The sequence below is a fragment of the Diceros bicornis genome, chromosome 8, assembly GCF_020826845.1.
Source record: "Diceros bicornis minor isolate mBicDic1 chromosome 8, mDicBic1.mat.cur, whole genome shotgun sequence".
Taxonomy (NCBI): domain Eukaryota; kingdom Metazoa; phylum Chordata; class Mammalia; order Perissodactyla; family Rhinocerotidae; genus Diceros; species Diceros bicornis.
In genome coordinates this window covers 82,332,082-82,346,284 of record NC_080747.1, presented here as the reverse complement: position 1 = coordinate 82,346,284, position 14,203 = coordinate 82,332,082, and the positions used below count along the sequence as shown (strand labels likewise).

The following is a 14,203-nucleotide window of genomic DNA, read 5'->3' as shown; positions in this document are numbered from 1 at the left end:
ATTAGACTATCTAAATATTGCCCTGGTTGAGCCATAGACTATTTTTTCAAAGACATGTCATTGTATTGCTTTTAGTTATATGAATATAATTTATTTTCCCCCTAGCTTTATTGAGATATAATGAATATGATTTCAAGTACAAGTTCAGCCAGGGATTGCTTTATAAAATTAATAAAAAACCTTGTGTAATTAATATATCATTTAAATGCAATGAATCAATGCCAAAGTAATTTTAGGGGTTAGAAGGCAATTCCCTAAATTGGATATTTTGGAATTCAAAGAATATCCCTCCAATGTAATTTATTCTATTAATTTAACTTGTTAACTTTTAGTACAAAGGCACATTTCAATGCTACACACATGTGAATTTAAATTAGCTGCTCCTGAATAAAATGATGTTTTACTACATAAAATCTTAGCACAGGCTTTAATTTGGCAGGAGCAATTTCATGTCAAATAGTATACAAGTCAGTATTGTGAGCCAAAAAAATTGATATATGGAGGAGTTCACACACTCTCCAATTCAGTTGAGTTTAACCCAAAGACATGTAAAGGAGTAGGATCAAGTCTTCCTGAAGGTGACTTGAAGTTTAGGGTCATACAAACTATTTGTATATTTTCTATCTACGGCTCTCAGATCGAGATAGTCAGAAAAGATTTCACTATACATTTTTCCTCAGTGCTAATGGGGTTGCATAGCCTAGTTAACTACAATAGTCAACCACAGCTTTTTTTCCCCTCAGGAAATATGTATATGGGGGGAGGGACAAGAAAGGGTGTTGAGATGACTAGGACAGAAGTGAGGCAGCTGAGAAAGGAAGTAAAATTACTTTGCAAGGCCAAAAATTAAGAAAACCTCTGAAAAGTCTTTACCGTCTACAGTCTTCATCACCTACTACAGCACCTACTGCCCAGAGGAAAAATGATCAAAATACATTCTCTGTAATCAAGTGTTCTAAGCGTTTTTTGTGCACTAACTTACTTAAACCCCACAAAAACCTAACGAGGTAGGTACCATTATTAGTCTCATTTTTCAGATAAGGAAACTGAGGGGCACAGAGATTATACATTTTACCTGAGATTATCCAGACAGCTGGCGGTGGAGCAAGGATTTGAACCCAGGCTGTCTACTCCAGAGACCACGCTCTTATCTGTACTATGCACATCTAAATCTTTAGGCTGAATTCTTTTCCATTCCTAGGGAGTGAGTTAGGAATTCATTCATTCACTCATTCAATCAACAAGGATGTGCTGAGCACCTACTGGGTGGCAGGTGCTTTTCTAGGCTCTGGGGCTATACCAGTTAACAAGCAGACAAAATGTCTACCTGTGCGGAGTTTACATTTAAATGAGGAGGAGATAGGCAATAAAAAAATAAGTATATAAGCAAATTATAAAGTATGTTAGAAGTACTAATGAAAAAAAAATGAAACAGGAAAGGGAATGGGGATGTTGAGAGAAAGACCTTGGTGAGGAGGTAATATTCTTGAGAGAGGCTTTAGAATAGCCACATCTACATCTGTGGGAAGAGCACCTCCCTCACCTCCATCCCCACACTCCTACCTCCCCAACCCCCACAGAGGGAGCAGCAAGTGCAAAAGCCCTTGAGGAGGGCTACACAAGTGTAATGGAGGGACAGCAAAGAGGCCAAAGGGGCTGGAATTGAGTAAGTGAAAGACACAGTAGAAGGAGACTAGGTCAAATAGGTGCCTATGGGCAGAAGGGAGACTTGGGGGGACGTTTGCATAGGCTTAGAATTTGACTCTGAGAGAGAAGGGTAGCCACTAGAGAGTTTTGGGTGGTGAAGTTACATGATCTGATAAATCTTCAAAGAAAGGGGATAAGGAGGCAAGAAATAAGAATCTAGAAAAGCCCGGAGAAGGAAGCAGGGGAGTGGGTATCCAAGTGTATAAACACAAAAACAGACTGTGTCCAAGCACTAAGTCAGGCAGAACCTCAGGTGTGAGATAGGGGAGGCAAGAAAAGTCAGGAAAAACTTGAAGGAGTTGAACTCTGTGACTCCCTTTAGCCTCCCGGGCCTCCACCTCTTCTACATTTTAACTGGGGGCTCTGCTGCAGGTTCAAACATTGGCTTCCCGGCCAGAAAAGATATTTTGGCCAGAGAGGCCTTCTTTTTATGGCACCCATCAAATGCCACGTAGAGTATAAAGGAAATGCATGTCATCTTATCTAATCCTCAGAGCTATTCTGAAAGGTAAGCATTATATGACAGCTGAGAAAAGCTGACTCTGAGTTCAACACAACATAGCGGATAGAATGCAGAATTTGATGTTTAAATTTACCGAGATCCAAGTTTTGTGGACTACACAAAGGTGTCTTCTGATTAAAATAAGTATGAAAAGTTTGTAGGAAGGTAGCCTTTCTTAAATTCCAAAGATTTCCAAACTATCATGTTGATTATTTTTTTCTTACTTTTCCTTTACCGGTCTAAAGAATGTGAAAAGGGACAATACATCATAGATCAGTTCTTGACTATGACTTGGAAGTTATAAAGCACAGGAAAGAATGGGGCTTGTTCATGTAGAACTTTTTCCTACCTCTTTCAACAGTAGATAAAGCCTAACAGTTCAAATAAGCGGATTGTGCTGTAGTGTGTCCCTGTTATCCTCTCCTCTTTGATAAGTACTTCTCTGTTTATGTTATTTAGAGATCTAGCAACACTGGGCAATGGGAGATGTTCTATTTATATTGTTGACTTAATTTCTTTCTTAGGGTGTTGCTCTTCAGAGTATGCAGAATGGCATTTTTTGGAACTGATGTTGGTAAAAACAGAAGATAAATTCATTTTAGCCCAAAAAGGAGTCAGTATCTCTTCACTGTGCCTCTTCGAGTGCATTTAGAATTTTTAAGTGGCTTAAAAGCAACAAAATTCTTAGTTTTGAACCTTTTAAGAAATATCTTAAAATACTCATTTGTCAAACTTAGTTGAATACAACAGCACAGTTAATTGGCTTAAACAAGAAGACAAAGTAGAGACAAATTAGTCAGGTTTGAAGAGACACGCAGTAGTGATAAAGATGGTAGGCAATGGGATTTAGGATTTCAACAGAAAACTATAAGGCCAGAAGTAAAAGAGTAGGATGAAAGACAAGGAAAAAAAATTGGAAGATGATTAATGGGAATGGACTGACAAGTATGGGTAGGGCCAGGGACTGAGAGAAAGACTGGAAGTGAGGGAGTAGTTCAGACCTTAGAGGTGACAAGATTAAGTAGAAAGCTTATGTGTGGGTTATGGAAAGTAAAGTACTGTAAAGAAAACCCGAAGAAGGCACTAAGAATAGACTCACAATTACAAAATATGATTCAGAAAAAGTAGGGAAAACCTGAGTCTCTAATTTAGAATGTTCACACTCAGCGTATCTTTTCTAAAGAGACTCTCTTCCACATCCATTCTAACCCCTCCTCCATTCTCTTCACCACCCAACCTGCACGCAACATCCATCCAGATCTGGGGATTTGCTAAACAGTTACATTGATAATTAATTTTGAGATGAGTTTTGAGATGATGCATGGGATCCCAAACTTATAATGGCCTGATTTTAAAGTAGACTCTTCACAAGTAGTTTGCTTATTAAATGTCAATCATTATGGAGGGCAAGGAACCATAATTAAATCATGGTACTATAATACAAAAGGTTATCGCATCTAGGTAGAGAGACAGCTGCCAAGTCCTGTACTTTTTATTCATAATATTTGGTATAAAAAGCTGGTACCAGGAGGCTAATGACACTTAGGCTTTGGGGCCCTCACTTGCCCGGGCTCCTTCCAAGATCTTGGAGGGGGACCTAGCAATGTGTACACATGACATATCATTTTTTCAGTAACATTTGCAAAGTAAGATATTTTTGTAATTTTTTCTCAAAGATGACCCCTAATTGCACAAGCTTCGGGGTCTAAAAATCCGGATTTGCCGCTGAGCTTGTACACAACAAACTATAACTATTTGTCATGTTCTAAACCACAGTTCCCTGTATGTCATTGTTGTGTGTGTGTGTGTGTGTGTGTGTGTGTGTGTGTGTACCTTTAAATCTTTATAACTGCATGTATTTGAAAATATCAAGTTACTCAAATTTCTCATTTATAGGGCAGGAAAAAAGAGAAGCCAACAATAACTACTATATCTCAATTATTTTTCTCAAAATAATTATAATATTAGGTTTGATATTATGGTGTATATATTGCTTATATTTCAAATACTCAACAGTTTATTTGACAGATAAAATAGTAAGCTCTCTATAACAATCCTCAGACATAACTTAGAAACCTTTACTTTTTTCTCATTAAAATTTTTTCATCCAAGTAAGGACCATATCTTTAAATACTAAACATTTTAGAAACTAGTGAAAAATATTGTCTTTAGTTCAAGAATCTAAAGTGTGATTTGCTTAGGTGAAATAATCTATATTTAGCTCTCCATTTATTGTTCCAATAACAAAGATTTTCCCTTTTCTTCATGTGGAAATTTTCCACACAAAAAAATCTTAAGACAAACTTCACTTTATGATCAAAAAGTCACAGTTTTCCCACAAGGGTTTTAGAAGTTTACAAGTGAATTGTTTTATATCAAATACTTTGAGTACACAGTTATTAAAATTGGACCCTATTGTGCTAAGTTCTGTGTTAGATCAATTGGTTTTGACAGTGCATCCTCTTAAGAGACTCTAAAAAGTGATAATTTTACAGGTGCAACATTTAGAAATCCAAAGAGTGCATAAATCAGCTGATTTAAAACAAGAGTCCATATTTATACGTCATACAGCTTTTTGAAACCATTACTCATAAACTGTTTGTTTTCTGTGAAGTGTATCAATTCATATGTGTTTTCTGAAATAAATTTTAACTTAGAAAAATAGCAACACTATTTTTCCAAAGATAATGTCTTCTTTCTTAAATCTATATCATGTAGTTTTATTTTCTGTAATTCTCCAACTAAAATAGTTCTATCAGTTTTGAATGGTAATGGAATTAAATACACACTTTAGCATTTCATTCATAATTCTTTGGCAAATGGAAGGCCTTTTTCATTGGGTCCAATTGTTCTTGATATCACATCGCTAAGCAACTAGAGGGAAATTTAGGAACTGCTTTTTTAAAATTCTCTTTTACAATTCAAATGAAGGAGCTGCATTCAGTGAGTGACCAACTGAAGCATGTAACAATAGCTGGCATCTTTTTTCTCCCTTTTAAAACTAGACCATGAATGAGAAAATGAAGCAAGAAGCACACCAGTCTGAGGAACTGAAACTAAAAGGAACCTCTGTTTTCTTAATATATGTAGGAATTTGAATTTGGTTTGCATTCCAACCCAGTACCTTCACAAACATTCCAAAGTTACATGGTTCCGAAGATAGTTTAGTTAGGAACTCTTCCACTATTCACACACACATATTTTCCCTCAAAGATTAAAATTAAAATTTAGCAACAGGTAACACAAACTTACCTTTAACAGAAGCTGAATATGAGGAAATGAAGCAGAGAAAAAGCACAGCAAGAAGAATCATATTGACTGGCTGCCCTCTAACGCATCCAGTTCCCAGCGAGAAGTCACCGAGAAGTGGGCGCTTTCACTGGCAGCGAGGGAGTGACCCTCCTCAGAACCTGCAACAATAATGTTTATCTTTGGGGAAAGGTCAGATTCCAAACTCCAAAATCAGGACCTAGGTTCACCAAACGGCTCCCGATTAATGATTAAACTTAGGGGGACTGTAGTTTTCAGTCTTTCACCCTTTTAATTTTTTTTACTCAATAAGGAAAAATCAAAACATTTTTCACTTTTGAGAGCTAAACCAGACCAGTTTACCTTCCTATAAATTCAGAAATACTGAGGGACATTTGAGGAACACTGGTGGTAATATTTTTCTGCTCAATCTATAATCACAATGCCTATAATATTAAATGCCTGTCTTCACATTTTACCACTTTATGTGGGAGAGTGGTGAAGATTCTCAAACTCACCTAAACTTAGTTAAATTTTATTAGGTCTTGTATGGTCATCTTTGAATTTTTTTATTTTATTATTTTATTATTTTTTTGTGTGTGTGAGGAGATCAGCCCTGTGCTAACATCTGCCAATCCTCCTCCTTTTTTGCTGAGGAAGACTGGCCCTGGGCTAACATCCGTGCCCATCTTCCTCCACTTTACGTGGGATGCCACCACAGCATGGCTTGACAAGCAGTGCGTGGGTGCGCGCCCGGGATCCAAGCTGGAGGACCCTGGGCCGCCGCAGCGGAGCGCGTGCACTTAACTGCTTGCACCACCGGGCCGGCCCCTGAATTTTTTTATACTATGTGTATGCTATTATAAAAATTCACTCTGAATTTTAGGATTTAAATTTAAAATTTTTAAGTTGTACCACCCCCAATTATTTCAAAATGTTCGAGTAGATAGAACTTTCATTTCCAAAACCTAGATGATTCTCCTTATGTGTGAAACTATACGGGGGTTGGAGCAAATCAGCATTGTCTACCATTAACGTGCTAGCAGGCTGACTGAGTATATCGTACTAGACCCCTAGCCATGTCCTTGACGAGAAACACCTGTGTAAGTCCCCAAATTGGCTGGAGAGAGTCCCCTGTGCTTTCTGAATCCCACTTCTAGGAAAAGATTCAAAGGGGGAATTTCAGCTCTTAGCACTTTTGCTATAGAAAATTAATTTAGGAAGCTTCTCTAGAATTAAAGCGAATACTCTAGTATGCCTAAGGCCACGCTGACTAAACCAACTCTTGTCCTTGAGAACTCCCCCAAGAGAGACTTGATATGAACAAAACCTACTAAAATGAGGTGGTTTGGGGGGCATGTAAGGAGGTTTTGGCAAAGGAGGGAATAAGTGCTGGTGAAGGGCTATTTGAATGAACTTGAAAATACTTACAGCCATGTTTATGTATAAAACGAGTTCTTAAATCCAGCCTCATCTTTCTCAAAACCTTTTTCTAGAATCCTAATCTTAAGCTTAAATCTTCTAGACAACCTAGGTAAAAGACAGCCAACTTGACAGACAGGGCCACAAAATGAAATATAAAATTTAAAAATCTCCAAAGTCAAGCATATTTTCTCTTGAAATATATTTTTATACACAGAACTGAAAGAGGAAAACTGTTTGTCTTTACTGTCTCTTGAGTTTAGAACTTCATTTGCTATCATGAGTTTTGTATACGAATCATGGCTAAAGTACCTATACAAAAATAAAATATTTGGTTGTGACTATCATCTTGAAGTCATAAATAATAAGTTTTCCTGGGGCAAACAGAAAAGGCCATCCTTAGAAAAATACCTTTGTTGAAGAAATATAAGTTTTTATGAATAGTAAGTATTATAAATACAAGGTAATGTGAAAATGCTTTATTGCTTTACATTTGAATAGATTTCTATGTGTTCCCACAATTCCTGCAATACACACACAGTGATATGAAGCCATTATAGTCACTTAAACTGTACAACTTTATTTAAATTAAAGACTATTTTGAATATTACGTGATTCTATGAGAACTGTTTTTTATATTTCCACTTAAGGCTCACAGTTACACAGACCTTTAACGCTGGTGGTTACACTACATGGTACATGATACGTGTCTCTTTGGGTAAAGTACCATTCATTGCCAGGTGTTTGCCAGAGTCCAGCCAATAAAAGGCATATCACTATTGCCTAACAAAATAAATGCTGTTTCATTTGAGCATTTGCTTTCTACTAGAAAGCTCCTATGAGTCACTGCATTAAATGGCCATTTCAACACAGGATGTTCAAATAAGATTTTCTGTTGGTAACAAATAATACCATCCTTTTACATTTTGCTTATAACTTTTTCTTTTTAGAAAGACATTTGAAAGACTTCTTAAAATTGTTTCACCAGAGATGAAATAAAAATGCCAAACTCTTTTCATAGTCAGTCAATTCTATGTACCAAAGAAGAGGCATTCTCCTTCGTTGCTCTGTTGATCAAGCAGAGCAGACATCATACTGTACAATATATGTGGGAGGTCCCTCCCAAAACTCATCAGCTATTTTACATGGCATGTGAAGCAGGACAGGTGCACAGCCCGGTATGAAACTAACAAGAGCTGCCATCTGTGGAACCATTACTATGTACATACACTATGCTAAGCACTTTACATTTTTTATAGTATATTGTAACAGTAATCATTTTACATATTAGAAAAATGTGGTTCAGATTAATTTAGTAAAATGACTTAAGGAATATAGAAAAACAAACCTTGAAACCTAGATCCAATATTCCCCTTTACTTAAAAAATATTAGAGCTAGGAAGTGGAAAAAAATTATTTCTTATGTATAGAATTATTGAGACTGTCCTTTAATAAGTCCATCACAACTTTTTATGGAGGCCAACAGAGCACTTGATTGTTACGGTTAGATGCTCCAGGCTGAACATACAGGGGAAAAAAATTGATCTGTGCTAGCCAGGTCAAAATCAAATAGTAGATTTTCAAACAATGCTATTGCAATGAAATTCCACTGGTAGTACAGGACACTGTGGAATATTTGCTATCCTGCTATTTTGCCATGATAAATAAGAGACTATGAAATAAAGATGGATGACTAATTCCAAAGTACAGTTGTATTTCTGTTGAGTATCAGAGGTTGTCAGGAGTTAACTCATTTTCCTAGATTAGAAGATAAATGAACTTCAACCCACTAAAGGTTGGAAGGAAATGTGTTACCCTACTAGATATATAGATATAGTAAGTCAGGATGTATGATAGCTATAGAGAAAAAAAAGTCTTTATAACATCAGAACACTTTACTCTGTTCTTAGAAGCATGACATTAATAAAAAAATTTTTTTTAGGGCCAGCCCGGTGGCGTAGCAGTTGAGTTCTTGTGCTCTGCTTCAACGGCCCAGGGTTCACAGGTTCAGATCCCAGGCACGGACCAACACACCATTTGTCAAGCCATGCTGTGGCGGTGTCCCATATAAAGGAGAGGAAGATGGGCACAGATGTTAGCCCAGGGCCAATCTTCCTCGGCAAAAGGAGGAGGATTGGCAACAGTTGTTAGCTCAGGGCTAACCTTCCTCAAAAAAACAAACAAAAAAAACAACAACAAAAAACTTTTTTAGGGGCACACTTCAAGTTATCCCTAAGTGGTCATAATAAAGTCTAATAATATTTTCAATTCAGTGGTAAAATTAGCATTTTCAAGGAATCTTGCAAAAAATATTTTTGTTAGGTTAAGAATATTCTTATGATGTGATGATCTCTTTTATACCAAGGCAGAATTATAAGAGAATACATATACTGTTTTAAAAGGTATTAAGAATTCTCTTTGAGAAAATAAAAACCCACTGAATGCCTTTCATTAACAAAAGTAAACTTGAGACTTGGGTTTGAAACATTTGGAATATAAGACTCTCCCAAAAAAATAGTTATTTTTCCAAGTTGGATTTTATTAACTAAACTTTACCCCTACCTTTCACATCCCCCCAAGCACACATATTTGACAACAACTAAAAAATCTTTATGAGTCAACAACAGTCACCTTAAGAGGAGTCTAATATTACATTATCTTTGGCCACACAAAACTGAATTTCTAGCATTTAAAAGCGAGAATTGATGGCTTTCTTTCAGTAGACAATTGTAAAGAAAACAAAATTTAAATTTTGATCAAAATAATTTTATTTACTAAGACAGTCCAGAAATTTCCCATATAGCCTGCACCAAGTTGCCCCTATTATTAATATCTTACATTAGTGTGGTAGATTTATTAATATTAATAAACCATATTGATATATTATTATTATTAACTAAAATCTATACTTTATTTAGATTTCCTTAGTTTTGATCTAATGCTTTTTTTTTTCTGTCCCAAGATCCCATCCAGGATACAACATTACATTTAGTTGTCATGTACCTCTTGGCTACGACAGTTTCTCTGATTTTCCTTATTTTTGATGACCTTGACAGCTTTGAAGTGTTTGGTAGGATCAGGTCAGGTGTTTTGCAGGATGCTCCTCTACTGGAATTTGTGGGATGTTTTTCTTGTGATTTGACCGGGCTTACAGGTTTGGGGGAGGAAGACCACAGAGGTGCCATTTTCATCATATTACATTAAAGGCACATACTATCAACACGATTTATCACTGTTGATGTCGACCTTGACCTCCTGGCTGAGCAGTGTTGTCAGGTTTCCACACTGTGAAAGTTACTCTTTCTTCACCTTCCTTTCCATACTCGACTCTTCGTAAGGAAGTACTATGTGTAGCCCATACTTGAGTAGTAGGGAGTTATGTTCCTCCTCCTTGAGGGTGGAGTACCTACATAAATTATTTGAAATTCCTCCGTATGAGTTACCTCTTCTCCCCCAATTATTTATCATTTATATCATTATGCACTCACGAATACTTATTTTATATTTTGGGGTATAATCCAATACTACTTTATTTGTTTCTACAATTGCTCCAGCTTTAGCCATTGGGAGCTCTTTCAGTTGGCTCCTGTGTTCCTTTGACATATCCCATCCTTGTGCATGTGTGTGTGTGTGTAAGTATTTCCTTAACTTCTGGCACTACAAGATGCTCCAGGATCATCTCGTATACCTTGACCCCAATCCTAGAATCAGTCAGTTCTCCAAGGAGGTCTCATTCCTTTTATTAAAGAATGGTATTAGAAACCAAGATCTGGGCACAACGTGTGCTCATTTCTACAATATTGAGTCTTCCAATCCATGAACGTAGAAAATCTCTACATTTATTTAGATCTTTATTTCTTTCATCAGAGTTTTGTAGTTTCCCTCATAAAGATCCTATATATATTTTGTTAGATTTATACTTAAATGTTTCTCTTGTTTTTAGTGCTATTGCTTTTTTAACTTCAAGTTTCAATTGTTCATTGCTGGTAGATAGGAAATCAATTGACTTTTGTATGTTAACTTTGTATCCTGTGACCTTGGACCATCATCACTTACTAGTTCCATGAGGACTCTTTTTGTTGATGTTTTACATAGACAATCACGTCATCCCTTTGTCCTCACCCTCAATTACCGTCTGCCAGTTTTCCTGCTGATCTCATATTAGTCTCCCTTGCTTTTCAGTGAATACCTGTTGGCAGTTTGGAGGTCCTCGCATTCTCATGGCCTTCAGATGCTCTGTTGTCTTCCCACTCTTTCCTCCTACACAGATGCTGAAACTAAGTTGGTGGTTTGTTCCCACTTGCTCATATTATGAGCATTATAAGGATTCTTTTTCACTTAGCTATGTTATAGCCACAATCTGGGTTTGTTGCTATTATTGTTGTTTTGTTATCCTAGATGTTCTACCTGTTTTTATGAGGAAATTCAGACTACACTGCCTCCACAGTCATCTTCCTAGAGTCTTCAATATTCATATATTACTTGTGGCGAGAGGATAAGGTATTTTTAAAAAAACATTTTAAACTTTTTATATATTTTTAAAGTCAATCAAAATGCAAGTGAAATGATTATAGATGACAGGCTGATTCTGCCTTTTAGATACCTTTCAAGTCATTTAAAAAAAAATTAGTTTCTTTTTGCTTTCTTAGCCTGAAATTAATGTACGCCTGAAATTAATGTACTCACAAGTGTTACTCTATTCCCACACCTCCTCACTCCCAACCTGCTGAAGAATACTATCAGAATTAAGGAAATATCAGAAGTAGGCTTAAAATAATGGAATTTGTGATGACTGCCCGATGTTTTCATGGCAAACATTTGGAGGAGCTCATAATCATATTTATTACCATGGTTTTGAGTACTGAAATTCTGTTTCTATCTGTAGCCCCCTTCTCACTCCACAATCTACAGTCCAATTTAACAAACTGGCTGCCAACTGCCTGAATGTGGTCCACAGACATGTTTTGCTTTGCCTGCTCCGTATTCAAAAACAAACAAAATAGTTGTTAACACTTAAAAACAGATTTCACATAAAAATCCAGATTTCTAGCTGCTCTTAAAAAATTGAGATCTCTGTCATTAGGCCCACATTCCTACTTGGAACTTGTACCCTGATTAAACAGAGAATGTGCTCTCAGTTTGTGACACTTTTCTCCCAGATAGCTTCTCTCATTTGTTACCTTCTAGTCCTCATAGACATTATAGGTTTGTAACCCGTGGACTAGCACCTCTTTGATTTCAATCTCTCATGTTGGCTTAAACTACAAATATGCGCTGATGATTTCTAAAGCTGTTTCTACTTAGATGTCCTGCAGACTCCCCAGAACCCACATATTCAAAACCAAACTATTTTTTTCAAAACCTAATTTTCTTCCACTATTCTCTAAATGACCCAGTTAACAGAGTGGGAGTCCTATAGTTGCCCAAATTAGAAAAACCTTTAGAGTTATTATTTCCTCCTTCTTCCTCATCCTACAGACAGCTTTTCAGTCATGTGCCAAACTATGACATATCTTTGCTTTCACTGTTCCCAATATTTTAAATACCTTTCCCTTCTTGATATCTGGAAAACTACTTACTTTCCAAGATACAGCAAAATTAATCAGTTTATGAAACTACATCCCCTGCCTCTAGGAGCATTTAGTTTGCTGCTTTCCAAGTAAAGGCATCTCAAGTACATTATATATTGTATGGTATGTATTTACTGCTGGCTCTCCCACTAGACTAGGGATTCCTTAAGGATAGAGATCATGATTTAGTTATCTTTGTATCAACAGCACTAAGACAGAAAACATGGAATTCAATAAATGTGTCAAATAAATAAACATATGAATTTCACAAATCAATGAAAGTAAGATTATTTCATATTATGATTTTACCTTACTACACTTTCTACATGCTTCAATCTTTGGTTAAATTGCCCTTTATTTCTGGTACTTTTTTGGCGCTTGCTTTGGATTGATACTAGTATCATTTTAAATTTTGTACCATATGACTATAAAGTTAAATGGCTATGTCAAAAGAAAACTCATTGACTCCACTATTAAAAGATAGGGTTTTTAAAGTAACTTAAAATTTTTGTTTCCAATATGTGAATCTAAGGATGCCAGGCATTAACTCTGAAAAAATATATAATTATTCATTAAACAGGTCCCTAAGGGGCAACTGACAGCTGTTGAAAGATTTGGCACATCACTATGCCAGCCTGAGTTTAATGACCTACATGTGAAGGGCTACATATCCAATTACTAATCCTCCCTCAGCTACTCTTTGCCCTGATATGGAGGCAGCTGAAAAAAGATGCCCTACTAACAGATCAGACATGGATCCAGACTTCGTTGCCAATGCTCAGTTAAGAGATCTTTTAGATTTGAGATGAGGAAGAAACAGAGTGGCCCACAATAGTGTTACAGCTAACATAATTTTTCAAGTAAAACTTGAGGGTTTAAAGCAAGAGTGACCAGGTTTATGCTAAATTTAAAGAAATTTCAATACTTTTAGAAAACTCAAATTCTGAACTTAATTTTCTACTCATTGAAACCTTTAAACATGTTCAAATGTTTTCAAATATCAAGAATAATTTACTTCAGAATTCTTTCCATACTGAGATGATAGTCTCATATTCATTGATTCAAACCTCATTCTTATGCTCAAATTCTGTGATACTTTTAGAAGTAGGACCAAATCAAAAACTAAACACAAAACGACAATCGACGGGATTATGTTTCAGTTCTCCCTCAGTTGACTTGGTCTATATATAGCAAAAAGATTATGTAAGGTCAAGTATTATAAACAATGAAATGTCACCTGATGTTTTGCAAAATAGCATAGAAAAAATAGCTCAAGGAATGAATGGGAGTAAGACTTATGGCTGTAAGCAAGAAAAAAGGCTTAAACATTCTAGATTTAAATGCAACTTATTGGGAATTTTACTCACTTTTTACATTTGATTTTCCATTCGAGTTGTGTAAAACTATGTGATACTGACAAGCTTCTACTGTATAAATTATTCCGTCTCATCTCCAACACAGAATTAAGAGCCCTTTGTCAGTTTCGCACTTTTAATTTTTAAGAGTAGGAATGTCTTAACACCCCGCCCCCATCCCCACAGGAATATATGAATGAATACGTGCCCGCAGGTACACACTAGCCTTGAAGTGTTAAAACAAGCACCACTGTAACTACCTCCCACTCCAAACTCCCTAACTCCAGACTCCACCCCACATAAGCTCCCTCCCCTTTCTCCCACTGCGGGTCCGGAGTTGGCGCAGCTAGATGACGCAAGGCGTAACCGCCGTAGCCGCCTACGTGTAGCTACTGTCT

The 14,203-nt window shown here is 36.4% G+C and overlaps 1 protein-coding gene across 2 annotated transcripts in view; it reads right to left on the bottom strand.

Moving 5' to 3' along the window:
- Nucleotides 1-14,190, bottom strand: part of MTTP (microsomal triglyceride transfer protein) — a 55,732-nt gene extending 41,542 nt beyond the window's left edge. For both annotated transcript variants that reach the window (XM_058547558.1, XM_058547559.1), the window contains exons 1-2: nt 13,818-14,190; nt 5,462-5,619 (exon numbers count right to left, since the gene is read on the bottom strand). In XM_058547558.1, coding sequence (XP_058403541.1) covers nt 5,462-5,522 — 61 coding nt within the window. In that variant the 5' untranslated portion in view covers nt 5,523-5,619; nt 13,818-14,190. The remainder of the gene's footprint in view (nt 1-5,461; nt 5,620-13,817) is intronic.
- Nucleotides 14,191-14,203: the final 13 nt, after the last annotated feature.